General features: G+C 29.9%; 1 protein-coding gene across 1 annotated transcript in view; it reads left to right on the forward strand.

Annotated features, from left to right (window-relative positions):
• LOC142326913 (N-acetylneuraminate (7)9-O-acetyltransferase) overlaps window positions 1-13,483 on the forward strand; it is a 58,717-nt gene extending 45,234 nt beyond the window's left edge. The window contains exons 12-14 of the mRNA XM_075369644.1: window positions 222-438; window positions 1,336-1,554; window positions 9,730-13,483. Of these exons, the coding sequence (XP_075225759.1) occupies window positions 222-438; window positions 1,336-1,554; window positions 9,730-9,855 (562 nt within the window). The 3' untranslated portion in view covers window positions 9,856-13,483. The remainder of the gene's footprint in view (window positions 1-221; window positions 439-1,335; window positions 1,555-9,729) is intronic.
• Window positions 13,484-16,654: the final 3,171 nt, after the last annotated feature.

Below are 16,654 nucleotides of genomic sequence, written 5' to 3' on the forward strand. Positions count from 1 at the left end.
TTTATAAACAGAATTATCATGTTTGAGTGGTGTGTAAGTTATTTACAAATATTTCTTTATAAAGATATAATGGCTTTTAAGACACTGACTTTTAATTAGTCTTTTGTATGTGATAACTGAAATATACTTCTTGGAGTTTGTCATTATACTAAATTTTTATTGTACATATATTGTTACAAGTATGTGAAAATAATTTTTGTTTTGTTTTTTTCTACTTGCAGCATGTCTTATGGAGTCATATTTGGAATGGGGTTATTAGTGGCTCAAAAATTTAATTTAGTAGATGACAATAATCATAGTAATCTTTTTTCACCCAGACCAGCTGTATGTGCTGTTTTTCTTGCACTAGTTGGTATTGGTTCTTCCAGTGCATTTGCATTATTATGTCATAATAAATTAGAATGCAATGAAGTGCATTCATATACTGTTTTTGTCCCAGTAAGTACCTTTTCATTAGTTGCTATTTTTTTAATACATTAAATAAAATTATTGGATTATTTGTTATTACTATTTTCAAGCACTAAAATGTTATTACTTATAAGAATAACTATATAAAATTAATGTTTTTAAACGGGACTATTTGCTGTATGGTAAATCATGTGGCATGTACAAGGTGGCATCAGAATCTTGACAAACTATTTGCAGTACTACACAGTGCACTGGAGGTCATTACTTCCAATGACTACTTCCAAATCTATCAGTTTGCCTAGTGGCATCTTGTGTACATTTGCTCAAGCTAGGGATAGAATTTTATATTCTTCTGTTATAAAACTAGTCCATTAGTCTGTGACAGCTGATAAATTTGAACAAACCTGTATAAAATTGTGTATAAAACTTGCTAACTCAGCTACTGAACCATTCTGAATGTTTTTAAAAAACATTTGTGTAGCCAAATAGAGAATTTTTGATGACATGGTCATTTCAAGGCCAGCAGAATATCACTTAAAGATGATAGTATTAATTTTAGATTCTGGTATTGTCACTTCAGTGTTTTAATGTTCTATTATTAAACCAATGAAAACTACACATAATCCAAATGCTTGTTTTCATATATGTATGTTTGAAAATAAACTATTATCAAAATTTTAACTAGTAGATATCTTGAAAATGATTATGGCTTTTTCTTATTGTATGTAATATTTCATAAAGTTTTACAGTATAAGTGTTAAAGTGTTGTGTATTCAATATTAATATTAATTGGATTATCTATATAAAATTTGCTGTGTAAACTTTGTTAGAATTTTCTATATTATGCAAATATTTAACATTTAATGGATATAATGGAATTACATAAAGTACTTTTGTTTAACTAATTTTTAAAAATTGTTATTTCAGATAGTTAGTTATGCTTTGCTGAGAAATATATCAGGAATGTTGAGAACAAGGTATTCCAGTTTTTTTGCTTGGTTTGGTAGAATTTCATTGGAGTTATTTATATGTCAACACCACATATGGTTAGCTGCAGATAAACATGGTGTACTTGTACTTTTACCAGGATATCCTGTTCTTAATGTTCTAATCACATCATTCATATTTGTTTGTGCATCTCATGAGGTATATCTAAATTATTTACGTTTTTTAAAATAATTAAATATGAGGTGTGGCTATTAAATAACAAGACTAATACTGCTACAGAAGAACTGTGCATGCGCCGAATTCGTAAGACCGACAGCTGTGTAGCGTGAAGCCTTCTTTTTCAATTTTTGCCACTCCAGTTTCTGTAGACATATTAGTCTGGTCGTGGCCTTCATTTGGATAACATTGTTTTTTGTTTTGCTGAAAAAATTATAACTTTTATTACAGCAAAGAATTGTGAAATTTCATATGAAATGTGGAAAAACCTCTACTGAAACTTATTTTTCATTAAAAAAAAGTATATGGTAATGAATGTTTATTATGTGTGCGGGTTTTTGAGTGGTTTAATCATTTCCAAGATGGCCGAGAAGACGTTAAAAGAGGATGATAAAAATTCCAAGTGATGATGATTGTTTTTTTTTTTATATTTATGGAATTGTGTACCTTCACTGGGTTTCTGAAGGTCAAACTATTAATCAACATTACTACCTCGATGTCCTTGCTCAACTCCATGAAAAAATAATAAAAAAAACTACCCAAATTATGGAAGAACAAGTCATGGGTTCTTCCTCAGGACATTGTCTGTCAAGATATTTCTAGTATAACATTCCAGTGTTAGACCATCCACCTTATTCGCCTGACCTGGCAGCATGTGACTTTTTTGTACCTCTAGGTCATTAAAGGAACATGATTTCAGACTGTTTTCTGTGAAAGAAAAAGCGGTATGTGCATGAAAGAGCTCACACAAGAAAACTTCCAGCACTGTTTTGAACAATGGAATATTCTCATGGAGGGTTGCAGGGGTAGAGGAAGGGTATGTATTGAAGGGGATAATTACTAAATATGTTTGAATTTAAAATAAAATATTTTACAACATTAATCTCATTATTTAATAGCCACACCTCATAATTTTGGAAATAATTAAATATATGTGTTTAGAATATTATGATGTAATAAAGATAAAATTGAGTTTCCAGGTAAAAGGATTTACAGATTAGTTAACATGCAAGATATGTTCAAAAAATAACTGAATGTTTTTAATTATACACCAACGAAGATATTTACTGATGTGCAGTTGGCAGCATTGTGTTCCACATAACCTCCTTTGTAACCACACGTTCTTGGATTGTTGATATCTCATTTAGTTTTTGTGTTATTGTTATTTGACTGCAAGGTGTTAAGTGTAAGTAGTGGATTTTCGGGAGCAATGATACAACATAAAGTTTTGTGTGAAACGGGAAAACTTTCACAAAAGTGTTTCAACATTTTAAACAAGTTTACAGAGATGATGTTCTGGATCGTATGCAGTGTTAAGAATGGTTTTCACGATTTAAAAGGGTTGTCAGTCAATTGAAGATGACCAGGAAGGCCTTTGACTTCAACTGATGACACCCACATTAAAAAAATTAACAATCTGGTGCATGCAAAGCACTGATTGACTGTCAGAGAATTTGCAGAAGAGGTTAGCATCTCAGTTGGATCATACCATGAATTTTGACTGAAAAGTTACATCAAGTTTACATACATCAAGTTGCTACATCAAGTTTGTTCCTCGTTTGATGACCAAACAGCAGAAAGAACATCAAGTGGGTGTTTGGTGATGAAACATTCACACAAAGGATCATAACAGCAGAAAGAACATCAAGTGGGTGTTTGGTGATGAAACATTCACACAAAGGATCATAACAGGAGACAACATCGAGTTTACGGCTATAACATGAGACAAAAGTTCAATCATCAATGGATTGGCAAAGCATGTCAGTCTTGATCCAATGTCAAAATGATGCTCTCTATTTTTTTTAAATTTCAATGCAGTTTTCTATTTTTGCCTCAAGGTGAAACAGTGAACCATGCATATTATCAAGGTGTAAGGTGTTTTACCACGGTTTCATGAAAAAATAAAACAAAAAAAAACCAGAGTTGTGTCAAGGAACTCATGGTTCCTTTACCCACAATGCACCCGCATACTCAGCTTTGTCAATTTGTTAGTTTTGTGCCAAAAATCAAATGACTGTCCTTCCTCAGCCTCCCTACTCATAGAAGCTGGCTCCTTAAATTTTTTTTTATTTCCAAAATTAAAATCAGTGATGAAAGGATGCCATTTTGAGACTATTGATGACATTAAAGCAAATTATCACAAACCTTAAAGGCCATTTCAAAGAAAGCTATCCAGGACGGCTTTGTGAAGTGGAAACACCACTGGGAAAAGTGTATGAATAGGGGAGGGGAGTACTTTGAGGGAGAAAAGGACCAATAATCTGTAAAATTAATAAAGATAAAAAAATAAAGTTTGGTTATTTTCTGAACAGACCTCATATCTTCCAGAATTTACCCTTTTTGTCCATTGTGAAAAGAAATTAAGAGTACATAAATAAGAGATAACCATTGGCTGAATACAGCAGGGACTTCAAGCACCCAGAATTATTAAAACTGTCAGAACTCTGGGAAAGTGCAGACCTCTAATTTAAGACTTCTTAAATTATATTTAAGAAATATAACTTCATTAATTATATTTTTTAACATAAATGTAGTTTCACTGTGGAAATTTAAAATTTTAGAAATGTATATTTCCTTAAATTGCATGACCAGCTTATAATGAACCTTTTTATACAATATTTACATTCATTAATATTTTCTTGTAAGACTTATTTATGATGTTCTTAACTGTATGGAGTGCGGAACAGTTATTTTACAATAGTTTTTGTATTCTTGTTATTATTAACATCCATCAAAATTACCAGCATAATTAGAATAATCTATGCTGATATATTTTTTTGAATATATTATAATTTATATTGTGAAGGAAATTAAAAATCTCTTTAAATAAGTGATTACTGAGGGGGAAAACAAAACTAAGAGAATCAGGTATAAAATTAAATCAAACATAGAAATTTAATTGTCACATTCAGCTATTAATAATAGAAGAGTATGTATGATGAGGACAAGATGAAATAAGTGTGAAGTAGAGGTAGTAGCTAAAGAGTTTACATTTCAAGATGTATTCACTGACTGGAAACTGCATATGATTAGTAACTGCATTGTCTAGCAGAAAAACTGAATGGTTTTGAATCAGACTGTACCATAGGCATAACAGGATTTTCTTCAGTGGAGGGAAAAAATAAGATTTTTTTGTTGTTAAAAAATGGTTTTATTTGAAAATTTGAAAACACTAAAAGTAATTAGTTCTAATGCTATTCGAACCTATCTAAATATTATTTCAGCACTAGCCTATGAAAGTTCTGGCTAAATCATGACAAAATTTCTTTCTCAAATTTATTTTTAGCTTCCAGAACCCTCTTTTTATGCTTACTCATCATACAAAGATTGGCAGGCTGATTTTCTGTCATTGTTGACCATAACCAAGTTTTTACACTGCATGAGGTCCTGAAGGATCTTTTGATTGTGCTCATTTTGCGATGCTGTGCAAGTGAGATAAGTAGCACCCATTTTGTGGATGGGTAGAACAATTGGGTTTCTTTAACCAGTGCAGCTAGTTTTATCTCCTTCAGTTTGGCATTTGACACATTTATTCCTTTCCAATTCAAATTGTAGTAACTACAAAAACTTGTTTTTAAAAATCCTCATACATCATATCAAAACATTTCGTGAGGGTGCAACTTCAGCAATGAGAATGTGAGCAAGTTCTCCTCAGAAAAACACTGTTCCAGAGACATTATTAATGAATTTATGTACAGAATAATTAGTGATCTTCTCCAGAACTTGCTAGGAGTCTGTGCTTGTGGATTTGCACGATGTTTTGTTGATTTATGACTTATGGCATATTGAAATCTGTTCCAAGATGCTCAACAGTTGTTTCAGTCTCTGCTATAACACTTTCACTTTCAACAAAAGCATTTCCACGGTGTTTTCTCATGATGTCTGATTTTTTTTGTGTGATTTGCACATTGAAGTAAGTCCAAGTTGACTGAAGAGCATTTTCCGCTGGTTGCAGGAATGCCAAATATTTTGCCATGAGACAAACACTAACAATGAAGTCTGATTTTGTAGCAGCACATAGATTTTAAAAGCAGCTTTTCTCATTAATTTGATACAGTCTGTTGCTAGTTTTTCAAGCACCATAACAATTTGCACATAATGTTTCTTGAATGTGGCAATACTTTTATATTTATGAGACGAATGGGTTTCACAGAGTATTGGTATATTTGGTACGTATTTTTGACGAAGGGCCGATTCTTAGAAGAATCTTATTTCTTTTATTGTGGACACCATATTTTGTATCGCTGCTATTTTGCTTAAGTCGTTTATAACTAAGTTCAGTTTGTGACTAGCTTAGTGAAAGAATAACACTCTTGTATACTTTTCTCGAATAATTTTCTGGTTACCACCATCCTTTCCTGCCATTCTGGAACACCCATTGTATCTGTTGGGTAAAGTTAACAAAAATAAAAGAACAGCTCGTATTTGCCAAAATAAATTGGACTTTAATTAGAAAGAAAACAACTGAACTTATGATAAATCATAACCTTAAAAAAATTAAAAGAAATTATGAAATAAACATAACTTAATTCTATATAAGAAATATCAGCTGAAATCAGCATATCAGTAATGATATCAAATGAGAAAATACATGAATATACATTTTTCAAATACACATTTTGAAAATCTACAATTTAACAAAGCCTGAAAACAAGAGAACATAAAACACCTTATTTACAATTATATACTTAGAAAAACATAACATCAATAAACATAGTATGACTGGAAAACTATTGCATTACTGACATATGCTGTAATATTGAAAAATTAGCAATGAACAAATGTCATTAACTTAGACAAATAAACTACAGTAAATCTTATTATTGGCAGTGGCCTTTTCTGAATTATGAACATCATCAAACTTAACATTAAATGATTAAAACATGTAATTCTAGTTTAGTATAGAAAAAAGGCCACGATAATATTCCAGTATAAAAAAAAGTTAATTACAATAATCAAATTGAAATAAGTAAACATATAAATAGAGTTCATTTTGGTAAATAAGCTTTCTTGAAAATATAAAATTACAAAGAAGTTCAAAAACGTAAATTCACCTCAGCAGTTATTTTTCTTTAAATTAATTCAAGAGAAGTAATATGAATTCGGTTCATGAGTAGATAATAATTAATCTCTGCGATTAACAAATTACATTAAATTGAATGATAGAATCAAGTACAATGAAAACAAATTGTAATAAGTATGTACATAAAATATGTTGCACATGAACAATAACATAACCTTATTTAAGCCACCTGTCGTGACTGCACTTAAGTGAATAAATGGTTTTTTAAACCAAACTTTAAATTGAAATGCATAATGTACGATTAACTGAATGTTTCACAAATTTTACTAATAGCGTAACTGTTTACTATAAATAATAATGAAAGATTTGAATATCCCTTAATAACACACGAATATTGGTAAAAAAATGAACTCCTGAAATTAAAGTGCACATATACATACAGTTTATCCTTGGTGTAGTCTGTAATGGCGAATCAAAAAATAACAGAGGTAACAATTTGTGATTAGAAGTTGAATAATGCGTAGCATCGAGTATGGAGAGAATTTGCATCGATGAAAAATGTAATCAGCAGCTGGAGAAGATTTGGCGTCGATAGAATTGGCAGTTTGTGGCGATTTAAACACTTTTAGGAGAGACATAATATACAGAATTTGAAGATTAACTTAACAAAGAAACGAGGCAAAAAAAAAACATATAGATCGGTGAAATCACGAAACACTGACGAGTAGAACTAGAGAATATTTAGACGGAGAAATGCCACAACATTTATGAGAGTACGAAGACGACGAAAGTATTTAAAAACATTAAGTATGAGAGAGAAAGGTCACAGTCGACCGCACATGGTGAAAGTCTGATCTAGTCTGCCGAAAAAATGGTGTGAGTGAAAAGAGGGGGAAACCAAACCTAGGCAGACCTAAGAGAGAGTGTGTTGGCAACAAGAGTAGTGTCTAAGTGTTAGTATGAGAACGATTAGAGAAAACGTATGGAATTCAGGAACGAAGACAAAACAAAAATAATTTACAAGGAAGCAGACCACTAAAGAATTACGTAAGACTGATAAAAATAATTTCTGAAAACGCACAAGTTGAAGAAATGACATCAGGGCAGATAAAGAGAAATAGACTTCTAGGAGCTATGACAATATTGAAATTGGTTGAGAATAAAAAACACTTAAGAATAATATATATATTAAGACTAAACAGCAATAAATAATGCATGATAGAAATAAGCTGACACCAATATGATGATGCAACAGTAAGTCAAACTGGAGCCTAGAGAAATTGATATCGAAAACAAACTCAAACAACCTATTTTAAAAATACACGTATGATAAGCCTTACAAAAATGCAAAATAAATTTACCAAGCCTGTAAACTACAAGACTCGACCATAACCTTGAATTTATTGGAATAAAACAACGTTACGCGTTGGCGTAAACAGTATCCTGGTCCAGTGTACTTTTCTGCATCAAGGCTTACCTTTTCTTCAAAGTTAATTACAGATGCTACAGATTTTGCATCCATATCAGTCAACTCTACAAAACTTAGAAATTCCTCATGAATCATCTTTTCTTCGTCAAAAAATCTAACCCCAATGGAAAGTTGCTCTTCCATATGTTGCTGCTATCATCTACCAAGGTACTGTAAGCATATGCTTTCTTTACATTAGTAGTGATATCTCTAATGATGTCACCACATAGGCTGATTTTTCATTTTGAATCCATGATGACAAGTAAGTACCATTTTTTGCACCCTTTTCTATGTGCTCTTTTAAAATGTGGTCACCAGCATCAATTTTGAGTTTGATCAAGTCTGCAAAAACACTTTCCTGATTTTCTTTGCCCCTCAAAGGTGTACCACCTTTGGTTTGTGTACCACAAAGCATCACAGTCGAAATTGTTGATGCAACAGTTTTGTTGGTGGCTTCTATTTCTTGTTAGTGGTCAGAAATCAACTGTACATCAACAGGTATATTTCCAACAAAACATTTTACTGCCACGGCTGTTGATTTGTGCCACTGATATGACGTCTGAGATTCTATTATGAACATTCTTAGTAATGAAACAACCATCATAATCTCAGATGAGGTCCTCTTTTACCCTTCTTACAGCGTGAACAGATAAAATTTCTGGTAATGGGCAGCAGAAAATCCAGTAAGCTTCACGAGAGACCACTTCATTGTGAATGTGTAACAGTTTGGTGCACAGTAACTAAATTCAGAGTGATAGGTCCATATTTCTATAAAGAGAACGGTTGAGCAGTTTCAATTATTTCAGTTCATTATGTGGAATTGCTGTATAATTTCCTTACACCAGAGGTAATGTCATTTTAAAATTAAAAACTGCAAACATCTGGTACCAACAAGATGGGGCTGCTGCTCACACAGCAAGAATGTCAATAAATGTGCTATGACACATATTCCAGGATGTGTCATTTTAAGAAATGGGTGACCTTTTATGTTTTGCTCACTCCCCATATCTGTCGGAATGTGATTTTTTTCTATGGGGATATTTGAAGTTGGGAATGTATTTCTGAAGGCCTCAAACAACTGAAGAGCTTAAGTTAGCTATTCAAAATGAAATAGTGATGATACCGAATGACATGATAGTGAAGGAAATTGAAAACTAACAGTTACATTTACAGGAATGTATGCAGAATGATGGCCGTCACTTATTGGATGTAATTTTTAAAACAAAATAAACTTCAAAGAAAACAAAATAAACTTTAAAGAAGTTTAAATTCTGAACATATAGATCTTTTTTTAAAACAAAATATAGAAAAAATATAAATTTTTGTTTTTTAAAACAGAAATTGATATTTTTTCTTTTAAAGTTTTTTGTTTAATAGTGGTGAATTAAGTTATTTTTATTTTCAGTTTTATCTAGATTGAATAATTAAAAGCGACATATGTTAAGAATTTGGACTTCTATTAAGATAATTATGATTTGCATTTAAGTGTAACTTATTTAAAATGTACTTTTAAGCAGTTGCATATGTTGGTAGATGTTAATTATAAGTCAAGTTTGTAAAGTTATGTATTACTGAATTCATTTTTTTTTTAAATTACAAACTAAAATAAAATATAATATTTGTGGTATATCATTCAATTCTGTTCTGTTTTGTTTTATTTTTTCAGATTCATCATTTAACATTAGTACTTATGCCATATGCTGTACCATCAGACTGGAGAGTTGTGTTGAGGAATGTATTGATATTTTTTATTATATTGGTTCCTATTGGAATACATGATGGAATGTTTTAATTATTTACTTTAATGAGGTAAAATACAGTGAAACCTTTACAAGTGAGGCAGCCTCCATGTTTGCTGTTTGCCCAGTTATGTTCTTGTAAAGAAATACTTTATATTTTTGTAAATGTTATGAATAAAACAAAATTCGGCACTATTCCATTTTTTTAGAAAAAAGGATTTATTTAAAAAAAAAAAATTTATGGTTGGTGAATAATAAAATAGGATCAGGTTTTGGGGTTAAATATCTGTACTATTATACATATCGTCTTATAATTCTTAGCATCCAACTGCAGATCGTTATCAAATTTGGTTAGAATCTGAAATTCCAGAACCCGATCTATAATTAACATGAAAAAATTAAAATCCTGAAATATTTGAATTTGATTCAGAGTGAGTTATAACTAATCGTATAAAAGAAACTTAATGATATCCAAAGTGTTCAAAATTGGTAAGAAATATTTTTGGAGTTTCATAGGAGACAGTTTCTTTCTGTTTAGAAAAACAATTTCTCATGATTTATACTGGCAATTAATATTTAAAATTTTAAGTAAACACAAATAAATATGATTTGATATTTGAAAAAAAAAATTTACAAGGTAAATTTTTTAAATTCTGACCAAATGTCTCGTTCATGTAAATTATAAAAGTTACAAAACCATTTTGTTTCTATTTGTTCTTATAATTACTTTTATACATTTCTGAGAAGGTGGTGGTAATTATCACCACTCAGATACTCATGCTGCTTTTGTATAAAATCATTAACCAAAGACTTATGATAATATAGAGTGAACTATATTTAATCATTTTGAATAATGACTTTACTCTCAATAATGCATTAGAAATAGCTTGATTGTTTTCCTCCAGATGGCTCCCATATCTTTACAGTTTCCTTTGATAACATTAAAATCTTTTAATTGTCTTGTATTGATTAATTATATTTAATCTTTGATTCTGTTAACTTTGTTTTTAAAGTAACTGAACTTGTTGGTAGTTAAACTGTATTTATAATGTTTTATGTTATTACTTCATGTCACTTTCGGTACCGTATTTTGTAAACTGTTGTGTTCCAGTAGGTAAGTCATAAATCCTTGCAGTTTTTAGCCTGGTGAATAGTAAGAATTTAAAATGGGAACGAAAAAAGGTAGCAACTTATAAGAACTTTACCAAGAGAGAATTTTTATTAGATGTAATCAGAGTTTCTACCTATTTCAAAAGATATTTTTGTATATAAGGAAAATTGTATTTTTATTTGATCAATCAAAAACTGGTTGAAAAAATATGTACTTTTGAAAATTCCTAATTTTGTAGGGGCGGATAAATGGAAAAAAATACACAAAACATAAAATGAAGCTATATAAACTGCATAAATCTATTTAGTCAATTTCTGCATAAAAATCTAAATTTTGGTCATTAAATCCATCCATATCTTCTTGAATCATCTGTAGCTTTTAATGACATAAAACTAATGCATCTTCAGAATAAGGTATATTATTCATCGATTGTCTTAATATTTTGTGTTGTGTTGGTTTTATCAATGGTATTGTTTTTCTTGTTGATCACAACAATGAATTCACTTGTATTATAGATAAACGGTTTGCTCACTTGTTTTCTTTTTAAATTTATTTGCAGTGTGGAACTACTGAAATCATATAATTTAAAAAAAAAATTATATATGTATATATACCAACCTTAATCTTTTCATTACTGTCACTCATTTTTCAGTTTGTTATTTTCCCTCTAAATTTTTTGTTTCAGAGATCATTGGTGCATATTTCATTTATAAGTGGCTTCATTTTCCTACAAGATTTTTATTACACCTTCTTACTCACTATTTAAACATATTATCTGCTGGTATTTTAAAGTAAACGCGATATTGCTAAAATCACGATATCTGTGTCATTTGGAAAGAAACTATACTCAGAGTATAAAAGTTTTACAGCAATGTTCGTAATATTACAGTAATATAAACTTAAGATTCTTGTTTCCCTCCCTCACTGTATTTATTGCACCATAATTTTAAGTGATGAATATTTTGTGATATGTGACACATAAGAGCTTATACGTTTTAAGAGGCAGGATCCAACTTCTTGTGTTCCTTTTTCTGGTGTGCCTTCAACCCAAATGTAACAGTAATATATATTTTTTTTCCACTGAGATTACCAGAATTATAAACTTGGTGGTACTGATGTTTAACATTCATTAGTGCGCAAAGCAATCCAATGTTTTCTGAAGTTCAAAAGTTAAGCATTCAACATATGTCATGTTTGCTATTTGTAAACCATTCTTAAAATGATTTGGCTGCAATTTATTGTCATTGCCTGAGTACAGTTTTCTTAAATGTGTCGATATACCCATAATAGAACAATCATTCTTCCAAAAATTCGATACATATTCTTTTAAATCTTAGCTAGACTGCTTAATCTCTTTAGATCAGAGTAGAATACCAGGTGCTTTCAGTAAAATTTAGAATTGATCATTTTTAAGGATTTTTAAGAATTTGGAGTTTTAAGGCAGATAGATTGGATGTCCCCTGCAGAACAGAAATTTGAAAATTGTTCAGAAAATTGAAGAAAATAATCATGAAGTTTTTGTGATTTGGATGATTTTCTTCTGTTGTTATATGTGTCCTCTTCTAACAAGAGATCTCCATGCTTTCCATTGTATTCATGGTTGCTCTTATGTTACAGTTTCTAATGCAATCTTGTCTACTTTTCTCCAACACTTTCCTAAGATATCTCATTTCCTGAACTGCAGTTTACTTCTGCTGCTCTCTGACAAGGTCCAAGTCTTACTGGAATGTAGTGAAGTAGGAATGTATATGAAATTAAAGATAACTATTTTAGTTGCTAAATTCATCTTCCTCATATTCAAAAAGCCCATGGATAGATAACAGAGCCTGCCACCAGCAGCAGATATTTTATCAACTTCTGCCTCATCCTACCAGGTATTTATAGTTGAAAATTGTTCCAGTGCTTGTACATTGATGGATATTCTCATACTTTTGGACTCAGCTGAGTCATGCATTACCTACCATAGTCTTGTTTAGGCATATTTTTATCGTTCTCTTGTCTAGCTCTACTTTTCAGATTTTTATGTTATGTTTCAGATTTTCTGGTGAGCTAGCTATAAGCACTAATTACCGACTAAGTACCGATTTCAGGCCAGATATTATTGTCACTGGATGCTTTTATTAATCTAATTAACGTAGTACTTATTCTAAAACTAGCATTTTGTAATACAATGGCATGTTGAAATTCAATATAGATAAGTAAACAGAGAGACAACATTTATAAGCTACACTTATTTTTAGAGGAATCATTATTATTAACATGTTATTATTAAGAGACATATCTGTCTCTCTTAATAATTGGGATTTATAATCTTATCAATCCCAAATTAGTCTAATTTTATTCCTTATCTCAATTTGAAAGGTTTAAATGAGTATTAGATATATATGTAAGTCTATACCTGAATAAATAAACTATGGGAAGCTGTCTCATTTCAGAGATTTCACTGTAATTTTTTCTCTGTTTTATACTTGTAAGATATTATTTATACTATTTATTAAATATTATTTAAGATGTATTTATTTGTTTTGATTTTCTATGTTTTATTATTTTTATACTGTTAAAAAGATATATAATAATCAATTTAATATATAAATATATATATTGGTGATATTATTGCACTTGTACTTATTTTACTGACATTTTTGTATTATTGTATGTTCTGTTAAAAGTTGCATTACTCATTGTATTATAATCATTGTTATCACAATCATTGTATGTATATTTATATATAAAATTATATTATTAATGTAATTAAATATTATCATGAATAATAATAGGAATATTTTGCAATGCTGAAACTGATCACCGTATATGTATATATGAGATTAATTTTTGTCATACTCTGTGTTAGGATGATGTAAACTACAATAGCCTTGCGTTTAAAATTGTAAGGAAATTTTGTTTTGGATTTTTCAGAATAAAATCATTGTATTACCTCTATAAAAGTGAATTAATGTATAATTAATATATGTATAATTTTTACTGCTGTAAAAATTATAATTTAGAATTTTAATTTTACAATTTAATTTTTTTTTGTTATGAAAGATTGGGCGCAACATGGTCATTAGCTTGGTGGAAATTGATAGTGTATGAGAAAAGATGCTTTTTTTGATTGGGATTCGATCCTGGTACATTTTTTATTAATTTTTATTTTGTCCTTATAAACATAAATATTATAAAATATCTCCTTGAGTAATATATATGGATATATGAGGGATGTCAATCCAAAGTCAGCAATTTCCATCAAAGTATTTTTTAGGGAAATTGCAAGAAACTGTTTTAAAGTGTTAATAAATTATGTTGACATTTTTACTTTGTAATTTCTATCATAATTTCCTGAGGTTGTGCTATTAAAATTATTCTCAAATACTTAGTCAAAACTAAGTAATTAACAATTTTATTTTGCTAAATTTGATATGAACAGATGGAGATTGCTTATTCTGCATTGAATATTATTGTAACCTTTTACAAGAAACTTTCCTGACATAAATAATTATATTTATGAATTATTATTAAATAATAATTAATTAGAATTAAATTAAATTAATAATTAAATTAATTAGAATTATTATTAAATAATTCTAAAGTGAGGAGTAAACAAAACAAAAATAAACTCGTTTTTTAATTAATTACAATATAACATAAGAAACTCAAATAACAGTCAGGATTAGAAAAGGTAAATATCAGATAATATAAAAATTGATTAATTAAGAATCAATTCAATTCAATTTCTTTGTCATTAGACCAAGAAATCTGGAAGATTGTGTGTGTTAAGGACAGTCAGGTTCTTCATGCATATGAACTTCATTTTCTTCTTCTTGATTTCCTTCACTGTACCTCAAAAGGAGATTTTTAAAATAATGTAAATCTGAAATTTCCTTCCACTTGTCCCCAAAATGTTTTTGTAGCAATTTCAAATCTGTAATCTTTTCTTGCTTTATCCCTTAGAATATATTTTAGTAACAGCAATATGTAAATTCTTTAAATCAACATTTTTTTATTGATCATTTTGTAGCAACCTATGTTGTGTAAACAGGTTCACCTTTCATAAGAATATTTTTTAAACCACATCTTTTGCATTCAGTGATTTTTGAAGTGCCATTGGCTTGTAATTTTAATTACGTGCGCTACTGCTTCCTTAAAATTGAACACTTTTCAGTCACTACCTGGTATCAAAACCGTCCCTTGCTTAGGAAGTATTTCCCTCTACTCTTAGGACTTAAAATAGTTTCACATTTCTTAATCTTCTGTTCTACTTACCAAACTCCCTGTTGGGTGGAATGTACAAGCTATCTGTCACTGGGAAAACACTCTATTTCCTTAATATTTTTGGGTACATGATTTAATAGCCAGTAAGCAAGCTGCAAGCTGCAAGCTGTAATTACAATAGAGTTTATATTTGACCACTGCATCCATTGGTGATCAAATGAATAATACATTATTTTCCTTCAAAATTGGTTGTTAGTAATCAATGAAACAATGCAGATCCTTTCATTAGATCCTTTTTTATATTCATACTCGGTCCAAGTATAACAAAATATATTACTCTTTGACAAAGCTTCACTTCATGACTCCCTGAGTTACTGTGAAAGTATAAAAGTACTGTTGCTTACTTTAGTAGCACAACTGCTCTGGTAATTTAGAGATAGGGAAGGTTCTTCTTGCAGTCAAAGCAAAAAGTTATTGTTATCTTTTTCCTTAATATCATAGAATGCATTAGCACGTAATTTGTGAATTGGTAGTTTCCTTCAAGCTTTGATCTTAGGTTTTCATTTTTTCACTTTCAATCTTTATTTTTGACTGAATGTAGATTGAACAGACATTGGTCACTGGACGCCCAAAGCCTAATTTAAATTTTAAGAGTAAAAAGAATGTTTCCATTTGTTTCGGTTAGATGTTCTTTTTCTTTTTATGGTGACATTTCAGCTGATTTTCTTCCATCTCAATAACATTTTGTACTTATTTTAAGCAAGTTCATAAAATCACAAACACAAGTTTACACAGTCACTGAATTAACTTGACTAAGATTATAACCTAAAATGTGGTCATGTGACTTATATCTTCATTTCTATTGGTTGAAGAGGAGATTGTTGATTTTGAAATATACAAAGAAATCGAGATTGTTTATTGAGCAGTGAACACAAATTTTTAAAAACAAATATTTAAGGATTTTGATGGAAATGCTATTAACTAAGCAGATGTGGTCCTAAGCAATATATTGAACAAAAAACCTTCAAATTTACAAAAAGTGGAGATTTTTGACTTGCAATGACACTCCTCATATAGGTATGCATACTTATATAATTAACCTGGCTGAGCAGGTGGGCTCAGCCAATATCTCTGCGGTTGCACCGGAATGTATTTTTTTTTTGCAGTAGGTGCAAAAATCTTTTTTTTGTTTTTGTGATATTTTCTCACTTAATAGTACAAGAACTATGACATTTTGAAGTCGGGGATAATTTTTTTGTTTAGTTTGTAGCTTAATAAATGTAGATATATCCGCACTAAGCTCTTACAGGCCTGCATGAGATTGCAACATTGCAGATATATCCATAATTAGCAGTTGAAATAAAAATTAGTTCTTAATTGAGTTTTTTATACAAGTATTGTTAAACTGATATATAAAAATGAACAGTAGGAAAAAATAAATAAATGTAGCATTTAATTACATTTAAATTGTCAAATAAGTAGGAAAAATAAATATTGAAGAAAAAAGTACAAATAAAATTAGTAATTAAATT

The sequence above is a fragment of the Lycorma delicatula genome, chromosome 6 (genome assembly GCF_047948215.1).
Source record: "Lycorma delicatula isolate Av1 chromosome 6, ASM4794821v1, whole genome shotgun sequence".
Taxonomy (NCBI): domain Eukaryota; kingdom Metazoa; phylum Arthropoda; class Insecta; order Hemiptera; family Fulgoridae; genus Lycorma; species Lycorma delicatula.